The following is a 24,188-nucleotide window of genomic DNA, read 5'->3' as shown; positions in this document are numbered from 1 at the left end:
TGTTTCATTATGTTACACAATTTTGAAGTGAGTTATAGAAAAGGAATTAGAAGAAAGTAAAGACAAAGACTTAAATACTGGTGCCCTGGACTATGTCCTTTAGCATTAGTTTTCAAATCTAGCAGTGGTACACTGAAATGGACAGATCCTGTGTTTTAAAGGACTGGGATACAAAGGTGAAGGTTAGTTCTAGGAAGTGTCTGCCAGGACTCAGAAACAGAAGATGCATTGCTTCTTGGTCCGATTATGCAAGAAGAGGTTTTCAGAAAGAGTAACTAACTCAGGTAATGCCTTTGAAATGGGCGTTTTGATGAGTGGTCATAAGCCGCACCTCAGAAGAGTGCCTGTTCCAACAGCTGCTCCAGCCAGCTGTGGAAGGTTTAACTATTTACATGTTTCCAGCTCAGCCCTACAAAAATGCAATAAATCAGTCTGGGGTTTTTCGCCTTCTTCCAAATTGGTCTTGCACAAAATCCCTCAGTGAGTCTGGTGAAATACTGCATTCTGCCCAAGGGTATTTGGACCTAATTACATGAAACTTTTACTAGTGCATGGGAGCAACCAGGAGGCTCTATAGCATTTCCCATGAGCAGAGCACAGAGTGCAAAGAAGGTGGATTTGTGCATAAGGGAGGAAAGTCATTCTTGAGTCTGAGAGAACCTGAGGAACATAATGTGGGGAAACTGTAAAAACAGAAAAGAGGGTGAATGAGAAAAGAAAGCAGAGAAATGAACTAAAAAAAGGACAACACAAAAATCAGAGAATAAACAATAAGTAGGTAACAGGAGATCCCAACATGTTATGTGTTTGTTTTGCAGCAAAATTCACTGAGTTTCCCCGAAATGTCACGGCCACTGAAGGGCAGAATGTGGAGATGTCTTGTGCTTTCCAGAGTGCTCTGCTTCAGTGTACCTCGAAATCCAGTGGTGGTTCCTGCGGGCAGCTGAGGACCAAGAGGCTGGAGCTGAGGTTACAGCACTCAGGTACTGATTCTCTGCCATGGGGTCCCCGAACCACACGGGAGTGCCACAGGAGAAGGGGTGGAGAGGAAGGGAGGAAAGGAGAGAAAGGTGGAGGAGAGGGAGAGAGCAGAGGGAGGTTCTGGTTCTCCCCAGGGACTTAATATTGAGCATGAAATAACAGCAGAGGAACCTGCAGAGAAAAATGCCCACCCTGTCACTCTCAGGATGCAGCTAGGGACATTCACAAAATCACACAGATTTCCAAACCGTAATTCCCCCACCCTCCCACCCCCATTCCGCCTTCGGAAAGCAGATGTTCAGAGACTGCTCCTTGTGGGAATATGGTATTTCCCAAATGGCAAGTTCCTACACGTGCCCACCAATTTACAGCTGGTGCAGTGGAGCGAGCTGGCAGCCCTAATTCCGCACGCAGCTGCCACAGGGGGGCACACGCTTGGAGGGGGGAGCGGTGTGTGTGTGTGTGTAATCCAGTGCCCCAAAGGAAAAAAACATAAAAGCATTCATACCGCAGCGCAGCCTCAGCCCTCCGAGCGGGACAGAGGGGGCCATGTCGTTCGCACTGCCACCCAGGCGTGCCCCTCCCCGCCTCCGCTGCCACCCCCGCACTGGCCTTGGCGCTCAGCGCCCCCAGCAGCAGCCCGGCGGGGCGGCCGGGCGGCGGGTGCGCGGGGCGACGCCTCCTCCGCGGTGGGGCCGCTCCTGGCCCGGCCGCCTCTGCCCGGCACGGCCCGCAGGTGGCACACGCGGTGCAGCCTCTGCGCGGCGCTCCGCCGGCGGGCGCGGCCGGGAGCGGGGGCGGGAGCGGGGCTCCCTCGGCGGCGGGGCGGGGGGCCGGCGACCCACGGCGGCGCTCCTTTCCCTGCAGGGTGGAGCTCTTGCCCGAGCGGGACCTGGACAGCGACGGCACCAAGATCAGCGTAAGTGGCGGCCGCACGGCGCGGGCGGCCCCGCCGGCCGGGCGGGTTGCTCCAGGCCAGAGCCCATCCCGGGCGCGGCCGCCGCGGAGCGGGCAGGGCGGGAGCGCGGCGAGGCTGCCCCCCACACCCCCCTCCGCACGCCCTCCCCACCCGCACCGCAAGCTGAAGCGGGCAAGCAGCCGGCGGCCCGCAGCTCCTTCCCCGCTGTGGCCCGGCAGAGGGTGCCGAGGCAGCCCAGCCCCACGCAGCCGTCACCCCGGGCACCCCCGGGCAGCGCGGCACCGGGCAGGCCCAGGCCCAGGCGCCAGCCCCCGGCAGGCTCCGCTCCCACCCGCTGGAGCAGGCAGCCGCGCCCGGCCTCGCCCCGCTTGGTTTCCTGTACCCCGGGGCAATTGCTGAGCCTGTCTTAGCGCTCCAAAGCTGGTTTTAAGGCTGAAATGTGGCTGTGAAGCTGCACTTCCCCTCAGTGGGGTGTGCAACTGTTTAAATGGGTGCTTTCCCAGGTTGGTATCTGCTGGCAGGAAAATTTAAAAAAAAAAAAAGAGCTCAGAAAGTCTTTGGACAAGACTTCCCTGTTGGGAGGAATCTCCACTCTTGGCCACTGAGATCCCTTCTTAGAGAAGTGGGGTTCTGACACCAAATCTGCCATTTGGAGATCCGGCCAGAAAGTTGTCTCAACAAAATGACAAGCAACGTTGCCCCAGCCCTGCTCCAGGGGCAGGTTTGCCCTCCTCAGCAGATCCGTGTCCTGAGTCAGGCACAGATGCAGCCCATGCCCTCAGGAGTTCAGAGCCTCCTCCTTCCACCTCCCAAGAAATGTATCCTGGTGGGGTCATGGTGTGGTGCTCACTGCAGTGGAAAGACACAAATACGTAGCAGATACTGCAGCATAAGTATCCCTTATGTACCCAAAGGGGTTTTCCCTTTCTCAGACAATCCCTTCAGAAGTGCCTTTTTAGCTGCAGCCAAGGCCTGTAAGTGCCAGCCAAGCTTAAAAACAGCAACACAGAGGTGAATAAGTTCTGTTAAATCCTCTACTCTGCTGCTTTTTGATGCCTACAAATAACTAACCAAGTAATTACATCAGGTCAAAGTACAGCTAGGTATAGCTGAAAGACATTTATAAATGATAATGCAGATACATTATATTCAAAATTATACATATTTTAGCCATACTTACATTTTCCTATGATACTTCTCATCATACACTATAAATGGTTTGTGTCATGGACCATATCTTCAGTTACATTTGTGGACTGCCTTACAAACGAAGCGCACATGTGGTCTTTGGATACTGTTCCAGCAGACATAGTGCTAGCAGACACTTCATTCCTTAGCAATGCTGACTGATCGCAAATCCCCATAGTAATTCGTAACATCTGTGGCACAGTATAGGTTGTAAAGCTTGTCCCATCTTTCAAGTTTAAAATCGCTTTCTCTCATTATGTATGATAATAATTCATGGTGGGGTATTTATACAGTGTTTTTATAAGCTTCTATAAAACATTTGATATTTGCAATTAAAAAAAAAAAAGTCAACATCAGGTTGACACTCTAAATACACTTGTTACACAAAGTAGCTTTCCTTTTCTTTCTTGAAGGCACACACAGTGTCCATTAGTACTACTGGAAAGTATCTTCATGAAGAGGAGAGAAAATTTTTAAGTGCATTTAGTAAATTGTGTAAAGAAATGGTAAATATATTACACATGGTTTTAAACTGTGCTGAAATACACCAATTGTATTGGTTTTAAATGATAATCAGGCATAAATTGAAAGCATGCATAGTCCTGACTGCAACAATTTCTAAATTTCAAATGCAAAACCCAAAACAAAATCTGTTTTTTATTAATGTTATGCAATATTGTTAACTTTGCAGATATTGCATGGGAGCAAATGAAGGCAGAATATGACCTACAGATGGTCTTTCTATTCAAATGAAACTTCTTCAGTGCTTTTGCTGAATAGGAACTGTTCAGTAGAGATGTATTATTGAACATGGTTTAAATAACTATCCAGCACCTTCTGTGTAATTAATATTGCATATATCAATATAGGCACACATATATAAAATATATATAAAGAAAAATATGCAATCAATGCTTTCAACTCAGTTTGCTAATTATAAATTCAGAGCTGGATACAACACGATAGGCTGTAAGGTCCATCCAGTACCTTAAAGCAATAATGTATTCCCTAGTATTGCTATTCTATTTATCAGAGGCAGAATAGGTGCTTTGCTAACACTGGTGGACTACAGCATGCCAAGCTATCACAAGCAATGTGTTGTAGATCACCAGTAACACGTGCCTAGTTTCAATTGAATAGTTCTCCATTTTTGCGATCTACCATGTATTCGTCACCCTGATTTTTTCTCTTTGCCTGTCACTGATGTGACATAAAGCAAACATTTGCATCCATGTTTATGTAATGGTGGAAGTAAACCAGGAGTTTTGAAGTTCAGGAGAGCTGAAGTTTTCTGTTCACTGAATCCCTTTTAGTTGGCTTCCTGTGGGGCAACAGATACTAATCCAGATAGAGAGTAAGAGCCAATTAATTAAATATAAATTCTATGAAGCAATGAACATACAGAAAGGAATCTGTGTTAACTTTCCTAAAGCATCTTAATACCCATGACACATTTCTGGATGAGTAATTTACTCATGCATGGTTTAATTATTTGAGACAAAAATATGTTACCCTCAAATATTAAAAGCAATTAAAATAAAACAGGAGTCTTATTTTAGCTGAAAACTTTTAAAACAATCTTGAACATGTGCTACAGAAATTATATATGACTTCTAATAAGTACACACTTATACAAATGAGAGAAAAGGAACTGCCTGACCAAGATGTGTTGATGGTTCATAAACAAAAAAAAATACCAAAGGTTTGGACACTCCTGAGGGAGACAAATTGAATGTCAAATAGACAGTTTCCATGTAGTGAAGTCTACAAGATAATCTAATAAATTGTTATTAAAGGAGTTTAAATATTGGCAAACATCTTCAACAAAATTGTTAATGGTCTAGTTCAAAAACTGAATTATTCAATAAAGCAACTAACTGGAAAGGTTTACCCAATGAAGTGCACAGATATTAGATTTATGCAAGAAAGCTAATTAAGACTGTTCATGATCTTAAGCAATTAATTGGAATGATCATGGTAGTTTGGGTTGTTTGTCTGAGGCTAATTAGCATTTCAGACAAAACCGTCTAAACAGTTTAGGAAGAAGATGTCAGAAATCCTCATAGATACAAATAATCATGCTCATCCTCATTGCAACTTCCCTGCAGTAAGCACAGTTGCACCACTGATTAATTTGGCACTACATCAGCAGAGTCTTCCCAGAGAAAGAATAATCCCTGACAGCATGGTTTTTTGTTTGTTTGTTTGTTTGTTTTTTCCTGGTGAATTTGCAGACAGTGAAAGTACAAGGGAATGACATCTCCCACAAGCTGCAGATTTCAAAAGTAAGGAAAAAGGATGAAGGCTTGTATGAGTGCAGGGTGACCGACGCCAACTATGGAGACCTTCAGGAATACAAGGCCCAGGCATTTCTGAAAGTCAATGCTAACAGCCACTCTCGGCGAATGCAAGCCTTTGAGGCATCTCCAATGTGGTTGCAAGACATGAAACCTCGCAAAAACATCTCTGCAGCTGTTCCAAGTAGCATCCATACTCTGCCAATCAGCGTGTGCATGCCACCTCCAGCCCTGAAGCAGCAGCCAAAATCCCCAAACAAAGTCCACAATCAGGTATGGTAAAGCATTTTGAGCTTTCATTTGATTGCTTGCCAGCATGTAAAAGGAGGCTAACTCAACAAGGTAACCAGGAATTGTGACTAGGAAGAGTGTGGTGCTCATTTATTCCTCCTTCTTTCTGGCTTTATTCCTCCTGCTATCTCCTTACTTCCTAAAAGCTGAAGAATGAGTTTCTGGGCAGAAGAAGCAAAAAGCCCTACATTCCTATACATGGATTTTAACTCTACTGGTTTTATCCACCTAAGGTTAGCTCTCTAATCAAAGCTTAACTTTCCCTGTAGTGTGTGTGGAGAGAGGAGTGCATGTCAGTGAACAGCTGCCTCATTTTAAGATGGCTCTGTATGATAAATTAAATAAAACAACCATCCAGAAGTGTTTCTTCCTAAGTTAATTTACACCAGTGACCTAACTTTTATGTCTCTATCATTTGGTGGAATTAAATCTACTTCTAGCCTCAGTCCTATTTCATAAGGAACTTGACTTCTAAATCTAAGCAGACCTTAGATACACTAGATTGTTTTTCTGTTGTGTAGGTTTTAGAAAGATCTTGGGTTTGTCAGAGAATGTGAGTTTGTCATCTTCAGATGCCTGACCACCGGCTATGAATCAAGCATTAATAGCAACACCTCAAATGTCTGTCACATAAAAATTAATATAATACACATTTTCTTTGGGATATTTTGTACAGCACTGTATAAATAACCTATGAGCAATATCAGTCTGCATTTTCTACACTGATACGGTAAAATTCATAGTTATGCAAAGGTACATGAATATACAGGAGGTGCAGCTGTTGACCACTATACGATGGCAATAGAGAGATGGAGAGGATAAAAAACTGAGACGTTGCAAATGACCAAAGATTTTCTGGATAACAAACTGTGGAAGTTTAAAGGTTTCTGGGTTGCTTCTGGTTTACAGTGAGGGCCCAAAGGCAGAAAATCACAACCTAGCTTAAAATATGTAATGGAAGCTAACCTAGTTTATTCTGATGCATCATTTTTCTCCTAGCAAATGCCATGTCATCCAAACCAAAACTGGGAATACAACAAATTTCATAGCACACCTATTGTGAAATCACCTTCATGCTATTACAAAAAACTATTGATAAGGGAAATACATTTCATTATAGACCAGAACAATCTGATTATTCATATGAAAATTGTTACTGCTATTAGAAAAGATGATGCACATACTGCCACCATTCAACTGCTGTATAAATTTTTTAAAATTTATTTAAAAGTTACATTCAGTTCCCTTTTCCTGAAATGAAGCCACTTTTTTAGGTCTTCCAAAAAAGTTTAAGCTGTTAGAAGAAAAGAGATATTTCAACTGATTTTAGATCATCATTCTACCATGGCTTTTCTTTCACATAAATGTAAATATCACTTAGTTTTCCATTGGACCTTATACATTTCAAAGTAGCAGACTTGTCCACAAAGTGAAAACTCCGGTTTCTGTTCAGTTCTATGTGAAATTAATTAAAATAGCCACAAGTTTATGAAATACGTAGCTACACACTACACTGCATTGCAGCCAAAATGTGCACACAACGGCTAATTCACTAAATCACTTTGGTTATATCCAAATTGAACCTATAATATTTTTTATGTCTTCAGTCCAAGCAATGTCTTGCCTGATTACTGGACACGTGTTATTTGAGACCTAGTAGATTGTTACATTGAAAGGTCCTTGTTAAAAAAAAAAAGGGGGGGGGGGGGGGGAAGCGCATACTTTATCTCTAATTTTTTCCTTGAGCAAAGATTGCTACACATTCAGTACAGTCAATCCCAGTTATAAAATAATTTTTAAAATAAACAGATTAAAAGATAGTTTAGTTAATTAATTTTTTTTATGATGAAGCACAGATTAATGCTGTATTCATCAGAGGTGAAACTCATCTACTAAAGAAATAAGGAGTATACCAAGAATCCATATTAGGCTTTATTTCAATTTAATGGTCGCTTGCTACACAGTAATTACTGGTGATATTTTTGATGAGCATCAGTTTAACTCTTGAGAACTAAGATTTACTTTCCTTTACTTGGGAAAATCTGGCCTGATTTTCCAGCTACCATAAGATCTGGATTTTCAGTCCATTTTACACTCATTCTGCACCAATAGAAATACCCATGGTAGCACAAGACATTGGGGAGGTTTAGCTTTATGTAACTTCGAGGAGCAACTTCAGCTGAGGAAGGAGAGATGTCAGTTTTGAGACCTCGGGAAAAGCAGAAAAAGAGGTGTCATATACAGTAATAGCTTTTCTTTTTATGATATCAAATCAACACAATATCCTTATACTGTCAAATGAGAAACTCTTCCTTTCTTCAACATCATGCTAACTATACATGCATGCACAAGACTGCTGTGTGCTTACATTACATGTAAGAAATGTATCCAGCTTAGCTCACAGAAACATGGTTGAATACAAACTTATCATTATTAACCCCATGTTTCTATTTGAAACACAGGGGGTGATTGCAATGTGTTTGTTAATGTTGAGTAATCCATTGACTTCAGCAACACTGTTTGAAGAGAGAAATACTTAATTGTAGGTAGTTGTATCAAATATTCTCCAATATTAAAAAGCCTGCGCGTAGTTATTGGTAAGCAATGGATTTTACTGCCTTGCTCACAGACTATTGAAAATATTTTTACAGCAGAGGGAAACATGACACTGCAAAATTACTGGGAAATCTGTATTCAGCTATTTCTAAGTAATTCAGCTAATATAAGAAAGATTGACTGTGATTATATGAATATTTGTACCCAAAATTTATTTTTGAAAGGTAGATAGCACTCTACTTAACTCCTTCTATCCTGAAGCACAGTGAAAAGTTTCATTTATTTCTTAACAACAGATGTTTAATAGGTAGCTCTAGAAAAGCAGTTTATAGTCAATGCCATTTAAAAAAATATCAGTATTTCCCAACTGTACAGATATTTCTGCCATTCTCCTCTTTTACTCAAAAGTATGAATATCTGTGATAACTATGAGAGAGCTATATAGCCAGGGCTGACAAATTAAAGTGATGTGAGGTCCATTCAGCATTTTGCACTGCTCTGAAAAATGCTGTATGAGTGTAAAAAAGATACTTGTTATTGTTAGTGTAATGGAGATTCAATATAGGAAGAAAGAGCTAAAGAGAATTATCTCCCACATCAATCTTCAGCTAAGATACTTGGAAGCACCAGACTTCTACCTCAAAGTCAAAAAGGTCAGGAGAGGAAAAGTCAAAGCTAACACAGATTGACCCCTTTCGTTTTCATATTCATGGGCTGCAGCAAATTAAGTAAACCTTCACAGCTTAACAGGAATCTGTACAATTTAGAAAGCTAATCTGCATATATCCAGAAAATGTTCTGTGTAGGTGGAGTGACAGACATTTTTTCTCTGCATAATTCCTAATAATGTAACTTACTCCAGAGGTAAAAAGTACAGAGTTATCACAGAGCCTTTTAACTATAAGCAGTGTTGCAATTAACTGAGGTTCAAGAGCTGCAATGAATTCAGGTAAAAGGAAGTTAAATATTTTACAGGCTGCACCCAAATCTCACTGTTTTATGGATATAAATCTAGACAAACTCTCCTACCTGCATTCAAGTTACTCAACATTTATAGCAAGAAAAAGGTCTACAGAATGTCATATGCCAAGAATGTGTGTATGCCCCAAACCTTTCCTGTTCTCCCAATGCTTTGCTAAAGCACTCAAAGCCATTGTTGCTTTTCAAACTCAAGATCGGGCTCAGAGAACACAAGAAGGAACAGCTACAAGTGAAGAAGTGACATTAGGTCCTCTTTCTGCTTACATACAGGACTCTGAACATCTCTAGCAACTTTTTGTTCTTTCGTGAAGTAAATTCACCATTAACCTAACTACATGCTGAAAATGTTCCTGTGATGATGACAGAGTTGCAGTGAGTGACCTGAAAATGAGCCCAAAGGAGAAGGCAGTCCTTACGTAAGATGGAACGACCTGGATTCTTGGCATCATAAATCAAACTGAGAAGCTGATTATCAGGTGTGAATGCAAAAGAAGCAGAAGAAAAACATATTTCTTCAGTCAGTTGATGCTGATAAACTGATGACAGTCCTTCCAATCTCCCTTTCTATCTACAGATTCCAGGAATCTGTTATTATCAACCTGTTGTAAGCAAAGATTTTATGTCCAGTTTGGAATCTTCCGCAATTTAAACAAAGTTCTGTGGTTGTTTTGGGTAGGGATTTCTTTTTTATCTTTCTTCTTTCTTTCTTTCTTTTTGTTTTGTTTTGTTTTTGTTTTTGTTTTTTGGGTTTTTTTTTTCCTTTTATTTATGTTACATCTCTTTTTGAAGTGAAGGGACAAAAAGTCTACTTTAGTCTCTACCAAGATGACAGCCAATGTTACTACTTTCTTTACAAAGAGAAAGAATACTTGTGGCTTTTGTGGCTACTGTTCTAGAAACTATGAGAATCCATAAGGCTGGCACCCACCAACCATTACTGTGACTGTTGAACAGCAAAAAGTCAATCTCTGTTTCCTTAGGACTACATTAAAAGGAAAGCCAAAGGAGAGTTTTGTTCCTGTTCTGAAACTTACTCAGCCATTCTCAGAAATTCTTGCAAAAAGATGATGCAAGGAATATCCCATTTTACACCTGTATACACTACAGTCTCTGTTTTTTCTTTAAACTTATACTTTGTTTCCCTCTGAAACAAAGCCACTCCACTTTTTTTATCTTCTCTGAAATAATGAAAGAAATTCTAACCATGTTAATTGAGGTAGCCCTATTAGCCAGTTAGTTGTTGACCTTGAAACTGTAAGCATCTTCTGAGAAGTGCTAATCATCTCCAAATAAATTCATTGACAAAGCAAGATCTTAACACACCTAAATCCCTTTTTTATAGGCCAGGAATTCCAATGCAGAATGAACTCACTGCTGCCTTATGTTTCTTTCCAAAAACCTACATTTTGATTTCTTGTATGTGAATACTTAATGACAGAACCAAATGTATACAAGTATTTAAACTCCTGTTCCTAGTAGTGCTTAGTCCAACTGAAGCCAGTAATAAACAAACTGGGTTTGGTGGATCTGCAGTTCTAACTCCTGTCACAAGCAAAACAGTATCTACTTTTTGTAACCATCCCTCACTGCCACTGTAGATTGCTGAATCTACATCACTGTTGCCTTTCTATTAATTTCTATTCCTCTTACAAAAACACAGATTCAGGAACTAAGAAAAAGCACTTGCCAATGAATATGTGCTCATTTTTGTTGTTCTACAAGTTTTAGCAGTTGTTCAATCCCACATGCCTGTGTCCATGCCAGACTGCGTACTGAGCATGCTTCGATTCAAACATATCCTCTCTGAAATCAGAGGTGTTATTTGCATCCTTAGTTATGCCCATGGTTAAGCATTAATACTGAATCATAGAAGAAAATCACGGTCTTCTCAAATATGTTGAGATAATAATGGGTTCTGTCCTTAAACATATATCTCCACTGTAACTCATATTTCTGTAAGAGTGCTGGTATTTGGAAAGAAACATTAAATAACTGTACAGGTTATATGCATGAAAACATGGAAAACTGTCTTTGGATGGTGCACTACATATTTGCCTCCTATGAAGCCAACCCAGAAACAGTGAGGACAGACTCATTTTGCTCTTTCTCCATCTCAGTTATTGTTGTATGCATACTGAGCTCTTTCCTATCTTTTGGTAAACTTAGCAGTATATTTTGCTGTCTGTCTGCCTTTGCTACATCTGCACTTAATCACATCTCTTCCTTTCTTTTAGCTATTTAAATATGAACCTTTCATACTCACCTAAGCTTTAGAACAAACTGATATATAAAGATCTGGCAGGGGAACCCACAGGAGTTTCCTGAGTAGCAGAATCACACTAGTTTTGTTCTACCTGCTTGACCTAAATTCCTTTGGTAATTTAACCACTGGAAAGATAAGCCACACAATTAGTAAAGAAGAAAAGAAAGGAAGAAAAGGAAAACACGGGTGGGGGGGGGGGGGTGGGGGGGGGTGGGGGGGTGGGGAGCTGTTTATGAGTTGTTTGTCAGCTCACTTAAATTGCTTTTCATTGCTACACAATCAGGCAGTTTGCACTGGGTCATCAGAGATTGCAGCATATGTGACAGGGCCTGCTCTTTGAATTAACTGATGAGATTTCTTTGCTTCAGAACACAACCCATTTGTTACTTGACACATACAGCAAAGCAGAGGACATTTTAGCTTGTTTCCAATGAGAAGCAGGAAGTTTCCCGTCTATGGTGCATTACAAAATGTCTTTTGATTACAAAAATTCTTTGCATCACTTAAAATTAAAAAGAACGAGTACAATTATCTACTGGTTGGAATGCATACAACCCTGCTGAAGCCAGAAGAATGGCATTCATTTACAATAGCAGAAAATTTGGCTCAAGTATGAGGATGAAGATGAATTCTCTTCTACTCATAAAATGAGAGTTATTTATAAGAAGAATCTAAGCTTTACCCTGCTTGTACCATGTAAAGAAGTTTAGCACAGTGAAGATGTCTGGGGGAAGAATGAAGGGAAGGAAAATACCTGAAAACTGCTATTTTCAGCTTATTCAAATTTGGGGGGTAGGGTGAGGGGTTGGAGGGCATTCTTGGTGGTTGGTTTTGTTGCTTCAGTTTTTGTGTGTGGTTTTTCTTTTTAACTTTGATCAGATTTTTTCTAGTGTTTATCTTAAACCTTAGGCTGGACTAGCTAGAAAGCTCAACACTTAGTATTTTGTTATTCTCTCTGGACAGGGATTTTCCATTTGATTAAATAATTCATGAGCTTCAAAGATATTCCAGACACATAACCTTCTTTACAGCTACGGTAATAATCAATTAATCCTGCTTTGCTGATGATAAAGCTGGATGTCATTTGAAGAGCAGCTGATGATCTGTCCACTGGCCTTGTGAAGAGAAGACTGCCTCAAGCCCTTCATTTTACCTTATCATGAGGAAATTGCCATCATACTTTTTGGCAACGCAACTTGCTGTCCTGTCTGTGTGTGAGTGTTCCAGTCTGATCCCCCTCACCAAAGTTTTTTCCCTCACCTACTGACAAACACTACTGTCTTGGAACAAAACTGCCTAATGTGCTGAAAGAACAAAAATATGAAAGTTAACTGCCACAGCCAGCATTCCCAGTGCTTCATACCTGTGATCTGTGTGTTCATCAACAGCAAAAAAAATACAGATAGCAAATCTGGATGCTACGTCTACTGCCAGTTCAACTTCTACTGCTGTTACCCCCTCAGCTGCTGCTGTTGCTTGTGACACTGACTGAGGTTTTGGCCACCAAATCAAAGCCATAGGCCTATAAGGACTATAAAAGTGACTTCTACATGGCTACAGAAGATGGTATATCCATCTCCAGTTCATTCTGTACAACTGAAAAAGGAGTAAAAAGGGCAAGACATTTTGCCAAGGAGCAGTAAAAAAATCAGTTATTAAGCCAAGAACTAGCAGTAGGTCTCAAAGAGAGCTAGGCGTTCAGATGGTGCAAAGCCTTTTAGTAGAATTACACTTTTTGAGAATATGGCTACATAGTATTGTACCTGTCTGAAACTCTGCCAAAATAACAAGTTGATTACCTATTTTGTACTCTGTTGAATTATTCACGTGCATACAATATGTTCTGATCAGTGACCACCTTATACCTAAAGAGTCTTTGAATAATGATGAATGACATTTCATGATTATGATTAATCCCACATCTCAGAACTCTAACAAGTAAGGTGAAAAACTGAAATAAAAGTTGAAAAAATCAGCAATATAGAATGTGAAGGAGATAGAATTAATACAGGATTCAGCACCAATACTTCAGGCTTCATTCTCACAATCCACCATTTTCCAACTAGTGCACTGTGGTCATAGGGATGATAATGTTGTAATTTTTTATTCATATCACAATAATAGCAAGGGTGAAGGCTTTGACTTGTAAACTCTGATTTAGCTCTTACAGTTTAAAATTTTGCCACCCAAATTTTCTGTCTTGACCCAATCAGAAGTTATTGCCCCAAACCTGGATGGCAGAAGGAAATAGGTGCTTGCTCCTCAGCTCTCCCAGTTCACAGTGTTGAGCACTAAACTGAGCCTCTAGGACAGCTGATAAACTAAAACATCATGTTGTTAAACTGAGATAGATGAAGAGATGGCATGGGGTTTGCTTGTACGGCTCCTATTGGGTGTTTAATTTCCATAAGAGGGGGAGGTAGAGAGATGGAAGCACTAACATCTTAAACTGCTCCAACAAAAACCATTAAAAGCTCATGAGTCACAGCCCCTAGACACAGGTATGTTCTGTTAGTCAGAGGCATTGTTCTAGTCTCTATAACAACTGCATTATCCACCAGGCAAAGAAAGGAGCAAGAGAATGGTCCCTGCCTCAAAACACTTACCATCTAGAAATCAGACAGAAGCAAAAAGACTCATCCAGTTGGATGGGTACAGATAAAGGGGAGCTTAACTGAATTCCATGAAAATAGCTCTTATATAAATGATATAAATAGAAGGAGATCAGGTTGACTGTATGTCAAACATAAGCCTAAGCAGTGTCAGGTGTGAAAAGCTAGAAAAGGGATTGAACATCTCATGCTGAAATATTTACAAAAAAATGATAATTTTCCTTCTATGTTATAATAAACCCCTTTGTATATGTTTTTCTTGGTATGACAGTGCTGTTGAATATGATAGAGTAATATCCAGTATCATCCCACTTAAGATTTTTTTCTGATAGATGAAAGGATGAACAGGATGCAAAAAACACAGGAGGAAAAAGACAAGATCAATTTTATTTTTCTTCAAATCAGACTCTTGTTACAACTTTATTGTATATTTCAGAAGTGGCTCTGTGAACAGTAATTACAATGTGGCATAGATAAAATATACACGTATTTATATCTATTAAGAAAATGCAGAACAATTGGTGCTGGAGCCCTGTTTAGTTACAACAGCAGAAGCCAGTTACTAACAAAACAGTCAATTCAAGAAAAATTTTTATTAACAGCCTAAATTGCCACCTTCATTCAGGATGGGGCATAACTATATGCAAGTAAATGCATGAGGGTGGGTTACGTGTCACAAAAAGCTGCATTTGCTTTGGAATCAGCCATTTCACACAGAAAAACAGAAATGCACTGGTTTATATATTTCTGTCACACATTAAAAAAAAGTCTAAGACATTTTTTTTCCATGGTTGTCAGGGATAGGATGAGAGGGAAAGGTGCCCAGTGCTGATAAGAGCAGTCATAAAGCATGCTGCCACTGGTTCTCAGACAGTACCAATTAACCTATTTAGGGCCTGCATTTGCTTGAGCTTGTCCCCCTTCCTCTGAGCTTTTAACTGTTGCAAGGGACACTAGGTATTGGACTGCTTCTTACACTAGTTTTATTCAAATAGCTAACACTAGTGTTTCACAGACTATTTGCAAACAACTCTCTTAGCAACCCTTTTCTCAAAGAATACTTTTTCACTGAAATAGAAACAGTGGAAGTCAATGCATTACTTATACATGTGAAGATATATGCAAGGTAAAGGGGAAAAAACCCCACCCAAAACACAAATGCACAAACAAAAAAAACTTCAAAATTTTGCAGACTCAAACACCAACTAAAGGGAGGAAGAGGATTAGGTTATCTACTACAAATGGCTGATGCCTGAAAAGGTAGGCAGTATATCATTCTCCTAAGGAAAGAAAGTCAGTCAGGGAAGTTTGAATATCAAGACAAAAAAGCTTCCACAATATAATAAATGCATAGTGATAGAAGTAGTTCTAGTTGTACAGCCACTAAACAATTCAGAAACATCAAACACACTCACTATATATTTGGCTGAACACATGAAATTTGAGATAGCTGAGCATAAAAAAAAAAAAAAAAAAAAAAAAAAGTTTTATGGTCCTAGAAGGAGAAATATGCTTCTGGTTATATCTAAAGCTGAAAAGTGTGTGCCTTAGGTTCAAAAATCATTTTGACTCTGACAGGGTCTATCCCATATATCACCTGCAGACACAATTCAGCTACACTTCATTTCACCAAATGAGTATCTAATTTACATGTTTATAAGAGTATCACACGAAAATGTTAGGGAAATTAAAATTTCAGGAGCTGAATTTTTGGGGGTAGTCTGTCCAGATAGCTAGACTCACTTTCAGACCAAAACAGCCTAAATAAGTTTCCAGGAAGCATAAGCAGTTGAACAAAATGTGGGATCACTGCTACTGAATGACACTCATGAACCCAATGCAAAACTGTACCAGGATTTCGTAATCATGCTAGCATGTAAAATTTTATTTAGTCCTGAACTACTTATCAAACAAAATTTAAACAAAGCCACAAATGAAAACAGAAGGAATTGCACTGATGAGAATGGATGTCATGAATTACAGGAGAGACCAAAAATTACACTAGTGTCGGACCAAACCAACTACACTACCCAGTTCATCTTCCTGAAAAAAAAAAACAACTGTGTTCCAACTCTACAGTGGGTTTTGGCTGTTTTCATCGGAACAGTATGAAAATCTATAAATTTTGAAGCAATTCCCATTTCAGTTATATGCTTAGGGATCTCATCTCTCCTTCCTGCCCATTCAAGGTAAAAGAGTGACAGGGTCAGGTCATTTTGATGATCTCATTTCATCTTTGACAATAACATTCGAGATTTATTTAGATTCTTCATAGTGCATGATGGCTCATTTAGGAAGTCTGGTTCAAATCAAGGGGTTAAATGAGAGATGAACAATAGCACTGTTTGAAGAATTAAAAAGAAAACCATGAATCTCAGATATGTTGCAGAGACAAGATTTAAATGTTTCCCCAGGTATGAGCTGGTGTAAGGGATAATGTAGAAAGTTGCCTGAATGTAAAAGCCCGTGTTTAATCACACCAGTGTATCCCTAATTGTACTTCTGTCCATCTTGGCACTGTGAAATTGCAGAAGTCATTCAAAGTCCTACTGTTCTTCCTTTCTCCCTTGATATTGCTATCTGCTGTCCTTTTATAGATTTTCTATGGCTTGCTCTGGACCACTGCCTGCAGCCAAATATCATTTTACTACATGCTACTTGTATTTGAAGTCTCCTCAGGTTTTTCCTTTCCTGAGTATTTTCATCTCAGGTTTGCATTAGAACGTGGCTTTACGTGTTACTGGCAGCAAGTTAAGGGCTGTGACCTGCCTTAGCCCAGAAACCACTCCAGGAGTTATTGTGGCTCAAACCTCTGGCAGAATTCTCTCCTCTACTCAGGGGTGGAAAGTTGTCTTTTCTTTTGCCTCATGACAGGACTAAACACCTCTGCCTCAGCACCTTACTTAGTAAAAGCCAGGGAATAACCACCCATCTAGGATCCCATCCCTCTTCCTCACCTGCTCTTCTGGGCATCTCTGGTAGAAAAGGAACACATAGCAGATGTACAGAGCTACTTGCTGGTTGCAAATTCTAAGGAGACTTCAGGAGAATTCAATACATAGCCTATTCTAAATTTCTGCCAAATTGGAAGCAGTAGTATTCTTCCAAAGTGCAAAAAAAAAAAAAATAAATCAGAAATTCGGAACTTTTCTTCTGGCATGTAAGATCAACTCATTTTCCGCTGTGTGGTATGTTTGCCCAAGACATTGGTGAGCAATTCATGCTATTTTAGGCTATTGTACAGCCAATGGAGAAAGATGGACTGGGAGCCTAAGTAAAGCATCTACATTAGGAGGCTTGAATATCATACTTACTGCTCATTTTTTTGCCATTCAAAAATCGAAGACAGGTGATTGAACCTTAAAACACACTTGAGAACTAATTCACATGATGAAAGAAAGGGGGACCTCACATTTGTGGAAGGGAGATTTTCCTGAGTGTGGGTATGTATTCCAGCAGTATTGGAGAGATACAGGTAACTATGATATCTGTAGTTCAGAGGCAGAAAAATGATAGTGATTGTTAGGCCACAGGGGAGGAATCTATTCATTTAAAACATGTGTGAAACATATTCAAATAAAACTTCAAATAAAATCAACCATACTTGGTTGTACCTGTCTTTATGGATGTAAAATTGCAAACATCTTCTAATAAATCTTATGGTTCATTAATATCTCCAGTAAAATTAAGGTAGGTATTTAATTATCTTTTACTTACTTTATATGGAAATAATACAAAATTATGATTTCATGTAGTTTCCACTGGCGCTGACAAGAAGGCTATTTTAAATCTAACACTATAAAGCAAAGCCAAGTATTGCAAAACAGCAAACCAGGCACTTCAGATGGAAAGTATCAGCACAAATCCCTGAAAAATTAAATTTTCAAGGTTTCAACACCTCTATGACTTTATAAACCTGTAGTACAACAAAATTAACTCAGCACAAGCTGGATATATATCCCCCATATACAGGCAGGGATATTTTGGCATCATGTAATACATACAGAGAATCTAGGATGGACTTTTGAGTCACTGGCTGTATTTCTCCTGTACTGGTCAGTGCAAAACCAGGACCTTACACAGGCATTAATCTTCCCTTATGATTAGTGGAAGAAAACTCAGGGATATCCTCACTAATATGTTTGGTAAAATATTAAAGCAGTGCTGTTGAATTCATAGATTAATTCTGGTTTTTATGTGGCAACAGACGACTCACTGTAAGCATTACTGTAAGAATCCAGTTTTCAGAGGCTCTGACAGGTGTTGAGACTGAGTGCAGGAGGCTATTACATCTCAGAGACCTCCCAAACCTTACCAAGTACAAGGAATGTAAACTTGATGAACTTCAACCCTTGCAGATGCAAACTACTCAAGACCCAAGGTGGTTAACCATGTAAGGTACTCTTACAAATAGGGGATACTAAAAATCTAGGGGCTGAGACAGCTGCTTAGTTTACAAATCAGTGTTTTGTCCAGTTGTGAAAATTAAATGGACAAGGTTATCAAACCAGCATTTGCTTTTCTCTGTTTGCATCCCAGAATCCCATGTATTTTTACACAATTTTTGTCTGATCAATATCTTATTGAAAGCACGGGATTATGGTCATTTAGGCATGCAATGAGTAACTAGTTTTTTGACTCATTAGTTTACTATCAGTTTGCAACTTCTGCTACCTTTATTTTATACTTAGATGATCTAAACTTAATCTCATTCACAGAACAAAATTAATGTTTAGCTATTTGTTCCATACACTATGGTCCATGAAATATGGTTCAGCATTTGTGATGTAGATTATTATTTTAAACAGTTTTACTACTATTTATCACTATTGGTTTTTCTCTGCTTTCCTAGCATTTAACTAAACCATGTATTTGAAAATAAATCAGTTTCAAAGAGTTTAATGGCATGAACTACTGTTTCATGCTGTTGCACAGAAATTTGTCTTGTGATCACATGCCTTTGACAATACAGCATTAGTTTACAGTGTGTCATGGATATTTGCTCTTTTGGATGTATGTCAGTGGCGCACCACACATGGGCATTTACATCTCACAGGAAGAATTTAACTAGATTCCAGTGGTTGATAGGTACAATCATGAGAAGCCCTGACCCACACATCAAGTAGAGTTTGACCAATAATATAGAAATAATATATGAGCATATACTACTGTTCTTCTTCCAGGTTACTGTCTTTGAGGGTAGCATAATTGTAGTCCAGCTTTGCCCAGTGTTCTTGACCTGCAATAAAATTTCTTTTAGCTCTCATTATGTTAATTAGAAAATAATGTTAGAAATGGCAGGGAAATCGATTTAGCAAATCCACAGCCATATCAACAGGTTTTTACTTATATTACCACGTTCACAGTTCCAGTGGTACTTTTAAGTATTGGTCAGAACTGTACACCAAAACCACATCTGCATAAAAACTATAATTGTGAGATATTTGGATTTGGATTCTAAACTGTACTTTGCCTTGAATTTAAGTCTTAAAACAGTGAAACTATATCTCTGGTTTAAACACCCTATGACTTTTAGATTCACAGTCAAAATGGAAATTTCTGACTATTTCTTGTTGCTTATCCTTTATCAAGATGGAAATCAATATAGTAGATTATGAGCAAATATTATAGAGTAGAAAAAGGAAAAGATCTAAAAAGGCTTCTTTCGATTTTGCTATGTTATTATTCTACATTTGCAGCTTTCACCCTTCCAAAATCTAAAGAAATGCTTGTGTTCATGAGAGAACAAACACAGTCCTTTTACACATCTCCAGGGGGAAAAAACCCCATCCAAACAACCTAACCTAAATCCTTTGCAACATGAAGAAAAACAAACTTGCTGTTTACAGGAGAACATGCATGTCGAACATGTGATATGAAATTGGAAGGGAATCATGATTTATACAGAGACTGAACACTATAAATGCAAGGTTTATCATGTGTAATATATGACCCCTGATTTGGGGATATACAGATTGTCATACTGAAAAAAAAAAAAAAGCAAAACAAACAAAAAGAAATCATTTTGCCTGCAAATATGGTGCTGCTTTTCCCATTGTGAAACAGTTGAAATCAAACCTATTTTATATCATATTGTTTCTCTTCCACACATTACAGCTTTTAAATTCTCAAAGTATAATGCCATTAATTGTTTTAAAAGCTCTTTAAAAAATATCCATGAGACTCTTCTGAGTATTTATACTTATTTGCATTGCACGTATTCTGTGCAGAGGAAATGTGTCTCCAAAGACCTCTTTAGAAATTGTCTGTAGCATTGTGTTTCTCTAGTTCAACCAAAAACATATTTAAATGTAATACAATGAGTGAAAATAATTCAATACATCATGAAATGATCTAACACTAACAAAGTTTCTAACTAAGTTCTGCTAACACAGGGAAAGAAAAGCCTTTATAAAAAACTGTCAAATGACAAATCTTACACCTTAATAAAAGAGAGAATAAAGCCATGCTGCAATAAAACCAAAACCAGAAACTAAACTCAATCCTTGAGTGCAAGCTTATAAATGCTACCTGTATGAGAACAACTCACAGGAAGAAGTTACAGCAAATTTGCATGTACATCTGCTTGTTCCTAACAAAGAGCAAGTGTTCTGAGAAGCCCAGCAAAGTACTGCAGCGTGGTACAGGTAGGCTAGCATTATCAGATGGGCAAGAGGAAATCAGGCTTCCTACTCCTGTCCACGGTCAGGAAGCAAGCTCAGAGTTCCCTTGGACGTCTCTGAAAATCTTAGCCATGTCTTTGAGATAAGGTTTCAGTTAAAAGTAAATATTCATTTAGAAGTTTAGTTCACACATGGATAATTGAAATACCACTGTTACTTAGAAGCTTTTATGTATGTGACAGAGGACTAAGAGTCTTTTATGGCAACTACTATGTATGCAACATCTCACACCATGTATTTACAAAAGTATTTACAGTGTTCAGAGATCTGGGATTTGGTTTAATCCCTTTTTTTTAAGAGAAAAAAATACCAGAGACAGGAACAGGAATGCTTCTTGTTACACTAATAAACATAATCAGCAGATACAGAGAAATGTTTTACTGATAAACTTCTGAAAACTTTTAAAAATAAGAATTTGCCTTGAGTTCTTTCTGCTTTCATTGTATATATTTATGAGGAAAAAAAAGTGGTTTTTTGGGCTGCAATGGAATCTAGCATTCAGCTTAATATTAAATTATTTACAAAAATAGTTTATACATGATTAATAGATTTTTTTTTTAAATAGCCAGTTATTAAAAGTCCAGCATTATTATGGACTGCTTATAACACCATTATTATTTGGTTATAAAATTGATGCCTGTAACCATCAACAACATTCATCCTTTTCATGTATACAACACAGCTATAAAATCTATTAATCATGCATTAACCTGTTATAATTGGAACTTTTATTTATAGTGTAATCAAATTAAATTTATGATTTTCACTTCAAGTAATGTGTTTCAAAGTCTGAATGTAATTCTTTATGATATAGGGAGTTCTCAAGTGAAAATTTCAGATTAATTAGTCTAGTTTGGAATGATTTTATTTTGATAACACACTTAAAATATAGTCACATTTTTAGAAATAATTATATGTACCATTGTTTTCATAACTTTCTAAAAAGAAAAAAAGCTGGGAAAAATAATTTCTCAAAAATAAATGCTCTAAACCTTTTAGCATTCCATTTCCCCCTTGCAAATAGCACAGCCATTTGGCAGTATGTCCTCTGTTTTACAAGAAAACACTCTTTAGCCACTATATGACTTTCTTGTTAGCAAAGATGTGATACTGGAAATGATTTTGTAAAGAACACTGTGAGGTGGAAGGTGTTGATGTTTGTTACTATTGGTATATGGTTTCACTGGATAACATTGTTTAAAAAGACAGAGAAGAAACAAAACCAAAGCAAAACAAAACAAAACAACAAAAAAACCAAAAACAAAAACAAAACCACACAAACTTCCCTGGGACTGAAATACTTTGTATGTGTTGTTATTTGCAGTGCATGCCAAGACATTCATGGGCACCAGAGCCAACCTGGCGAGCTAATTAAATATATAAATGTATGTGTTTAAAACAGCCTTATAAGGAGCATTGGAAATCTGCAAGATGAGCGAATATCTTATAACTTCTTCCGCAGGTGCGAGGATAGCTACAAGCCATGGACTTTCTGTCCTGCTTCTTGTTTGTGGCTTTGTGAAGGGTGCTTTGCTTTAATCTAAAAGTGCTGACTTTTTCCAATATCACTTTCTCTTCTTAAAGCAAAGAGCAAATCGCCTGTAAAATCCACGGAGCGGACAGCAAAGTTGACCCTAACCTCCAACCACCACTCTGCACCCAATGTACTCTAAATCTCTACACAAGGAGCACCTTCTTCAGGAAGTACAAACAAAATTACTAAATAAATAAATAAAATAAATAAATATTATAAAAAGAAGAGGATACCACATGTTTTCTTGATATATCTTATTTTCTTTGGCGTATCACTGATCTTTTATTTTGAAGAGAACTGTTGTGATGTAATCAAACGTTTTGTAACGGCAAGACCTAGTTTCCTTTTCTTTCGGCAAGGAGAAGCCTCATCCTTGACTTCTCAGGGGTTGGCCTGCAAGTTGTCAGTATTACAGAATTAACCATGGATGACATTTGGTTTCCTACCCTGGAAGAAACGTTCCAGCCTGGAAGAAAACAGAGACCAAATAATAAAACAAAACATAGTGATTTAACATCAAGCCCAATAAAACACCCCAGAAACGTCATTAATTTTTTTTTCTTTTTTTTTTTTTTTTTTCATGAGGAATAGGAAGGAGAAAAGAATTTCTACAAAGCAGCTAAGCAGACTAGAAAACGTTGTTTCTGGAAAACAAATTAGGATGTTTTTCTTTTGAGTTGTTTGGATTTTCTATCATGCTTTTTCCCCTGTGGAGGTTTTTCCCGTCTTTTTTTGTTTGTTTCCTGTTCAATGGTGGCAATTACTGACCAAGGCCAACCCCTGATAATTGTGTGGAGGTTTATATATATACATCTTTTTTTCACGTGTGTGCGTTCTATATTTCAGTGTGTTTTCTCTAATTTTGCAACTCCTGTATATGCAAAACTAACTTAAATTCTGTAAATTGCTTACAGTCTGTGTGATATAACTTCAGAGTAGACATACTTTGGTCCTCATGGAAGCCAGTTTTTAATATTATCTATATGTCATGCCACCAATAGACATCTTTATTTCTTTTTTTGACAAAACATCACTTTTTAGTTTGTAATTCAGTACTGTGTGGATTTTGTAATACATACTTTCACTTCCACTGCTTTGACCCATTTCAGCCCTCTGTTTACTCTGTAAATGCACATTAAAATTTGTTATGGTCTCTAGACAATGAATTACTTTAGTTTTGTGTATGTTGTGTTGGAGTTCAGATGCTGAAAAATGTTTTAATTTGTGATGTTTATAGAGGATGAAGTGATTTGATCACTGGAGACTGTAAAATGCAGGTTTGCAGTCAAATACTGCATGTAAAAGAAGGTTAGAAAGGGAAAAAGGAAAATAGAACAGGGCTTAAAGGATATTCTTTTAGTAAAGAATTTTAGGAAAGTGAGCTTGTTACACTGATAAACTATATTCACATCACAGCTCCTTCTACATGGCCAAAGAAACATCTTTCTTTGCTTTTTCTGGAAGATTATCATTACTCATTGATATTCTCAATTAAAACACATTATGTATGTGAACCAAATATGAGAATTTTGCTGTTGAATGAAGTAATATGCATTACATGAATTACATTCATTAATGCAGGAAGGAAAAATTGCTACAATTTGCAGCTGCAATCAGGAAGGTTTTTTTTCTTGTTCCCCTCCTTCCACTGATGCTGAACAATCCACAGCCTTTCATTTATCAGCACAGACAATCATGTATACCACATGCTTATTATGATCTATTTACAGCAGCATTAAGTAGATGCAGTGTGGTCAGCTGCGTAATTTCTTCTCACTTTGTAAGTAATGTAGAAGGAAGTAAAAAAGTATGTTTAATATCTCATCAGTCCGTGGCCTACAGGCCTAACACTTTGTTTCAAAATGCCCATAAATCTGAATTTC

General features: G+C 38.4%; 1 protein-coding gene across 1 annotated transcript; it reads left to right on the top strand.

Moving 5' to 3' along the window:
* Positions 1-685: 685 nt before the first annotated feature.
* On the top strand, positions 686-23,820 carry VSTM2A (V-set and transmembrane domain containing 2A). The gene is given in 6 exon segments (XM_055800942.1): positions 686-893; positions 896-983; positions 1,849-1,900; positions 5,323-5,578; positions 5,581-5,658; positions 22,234-23,820. Coding segments are annotated over 6 exon segments (648 nt in total). The 5' UTR covers positions 686-796; the 3' UTR covers positions 22,311-23,820.
* Positions 23,821-24,188: the final 368 nt, after the last annotated feature.

This window comes from Falco peregrinus, chromosome 3 (genome assembly GCF_023634155.1).
Source record: "Falco peregrinus isolate bFalPer1 chromosome 3, bFalPer1.pri, whole genome shotgun sequence".
In the NCBI taxonomy this organism is placed as follows: Eukaryota; Metazoa; Chordata; class Aves; order Falconiformes; family Falconidae; genus Falco; species Falco peregrinus.
Note: the sequence above shows the minus strand (reverse complement) of the source record. Positions and strands in the feature narration are given on the sequence as shown.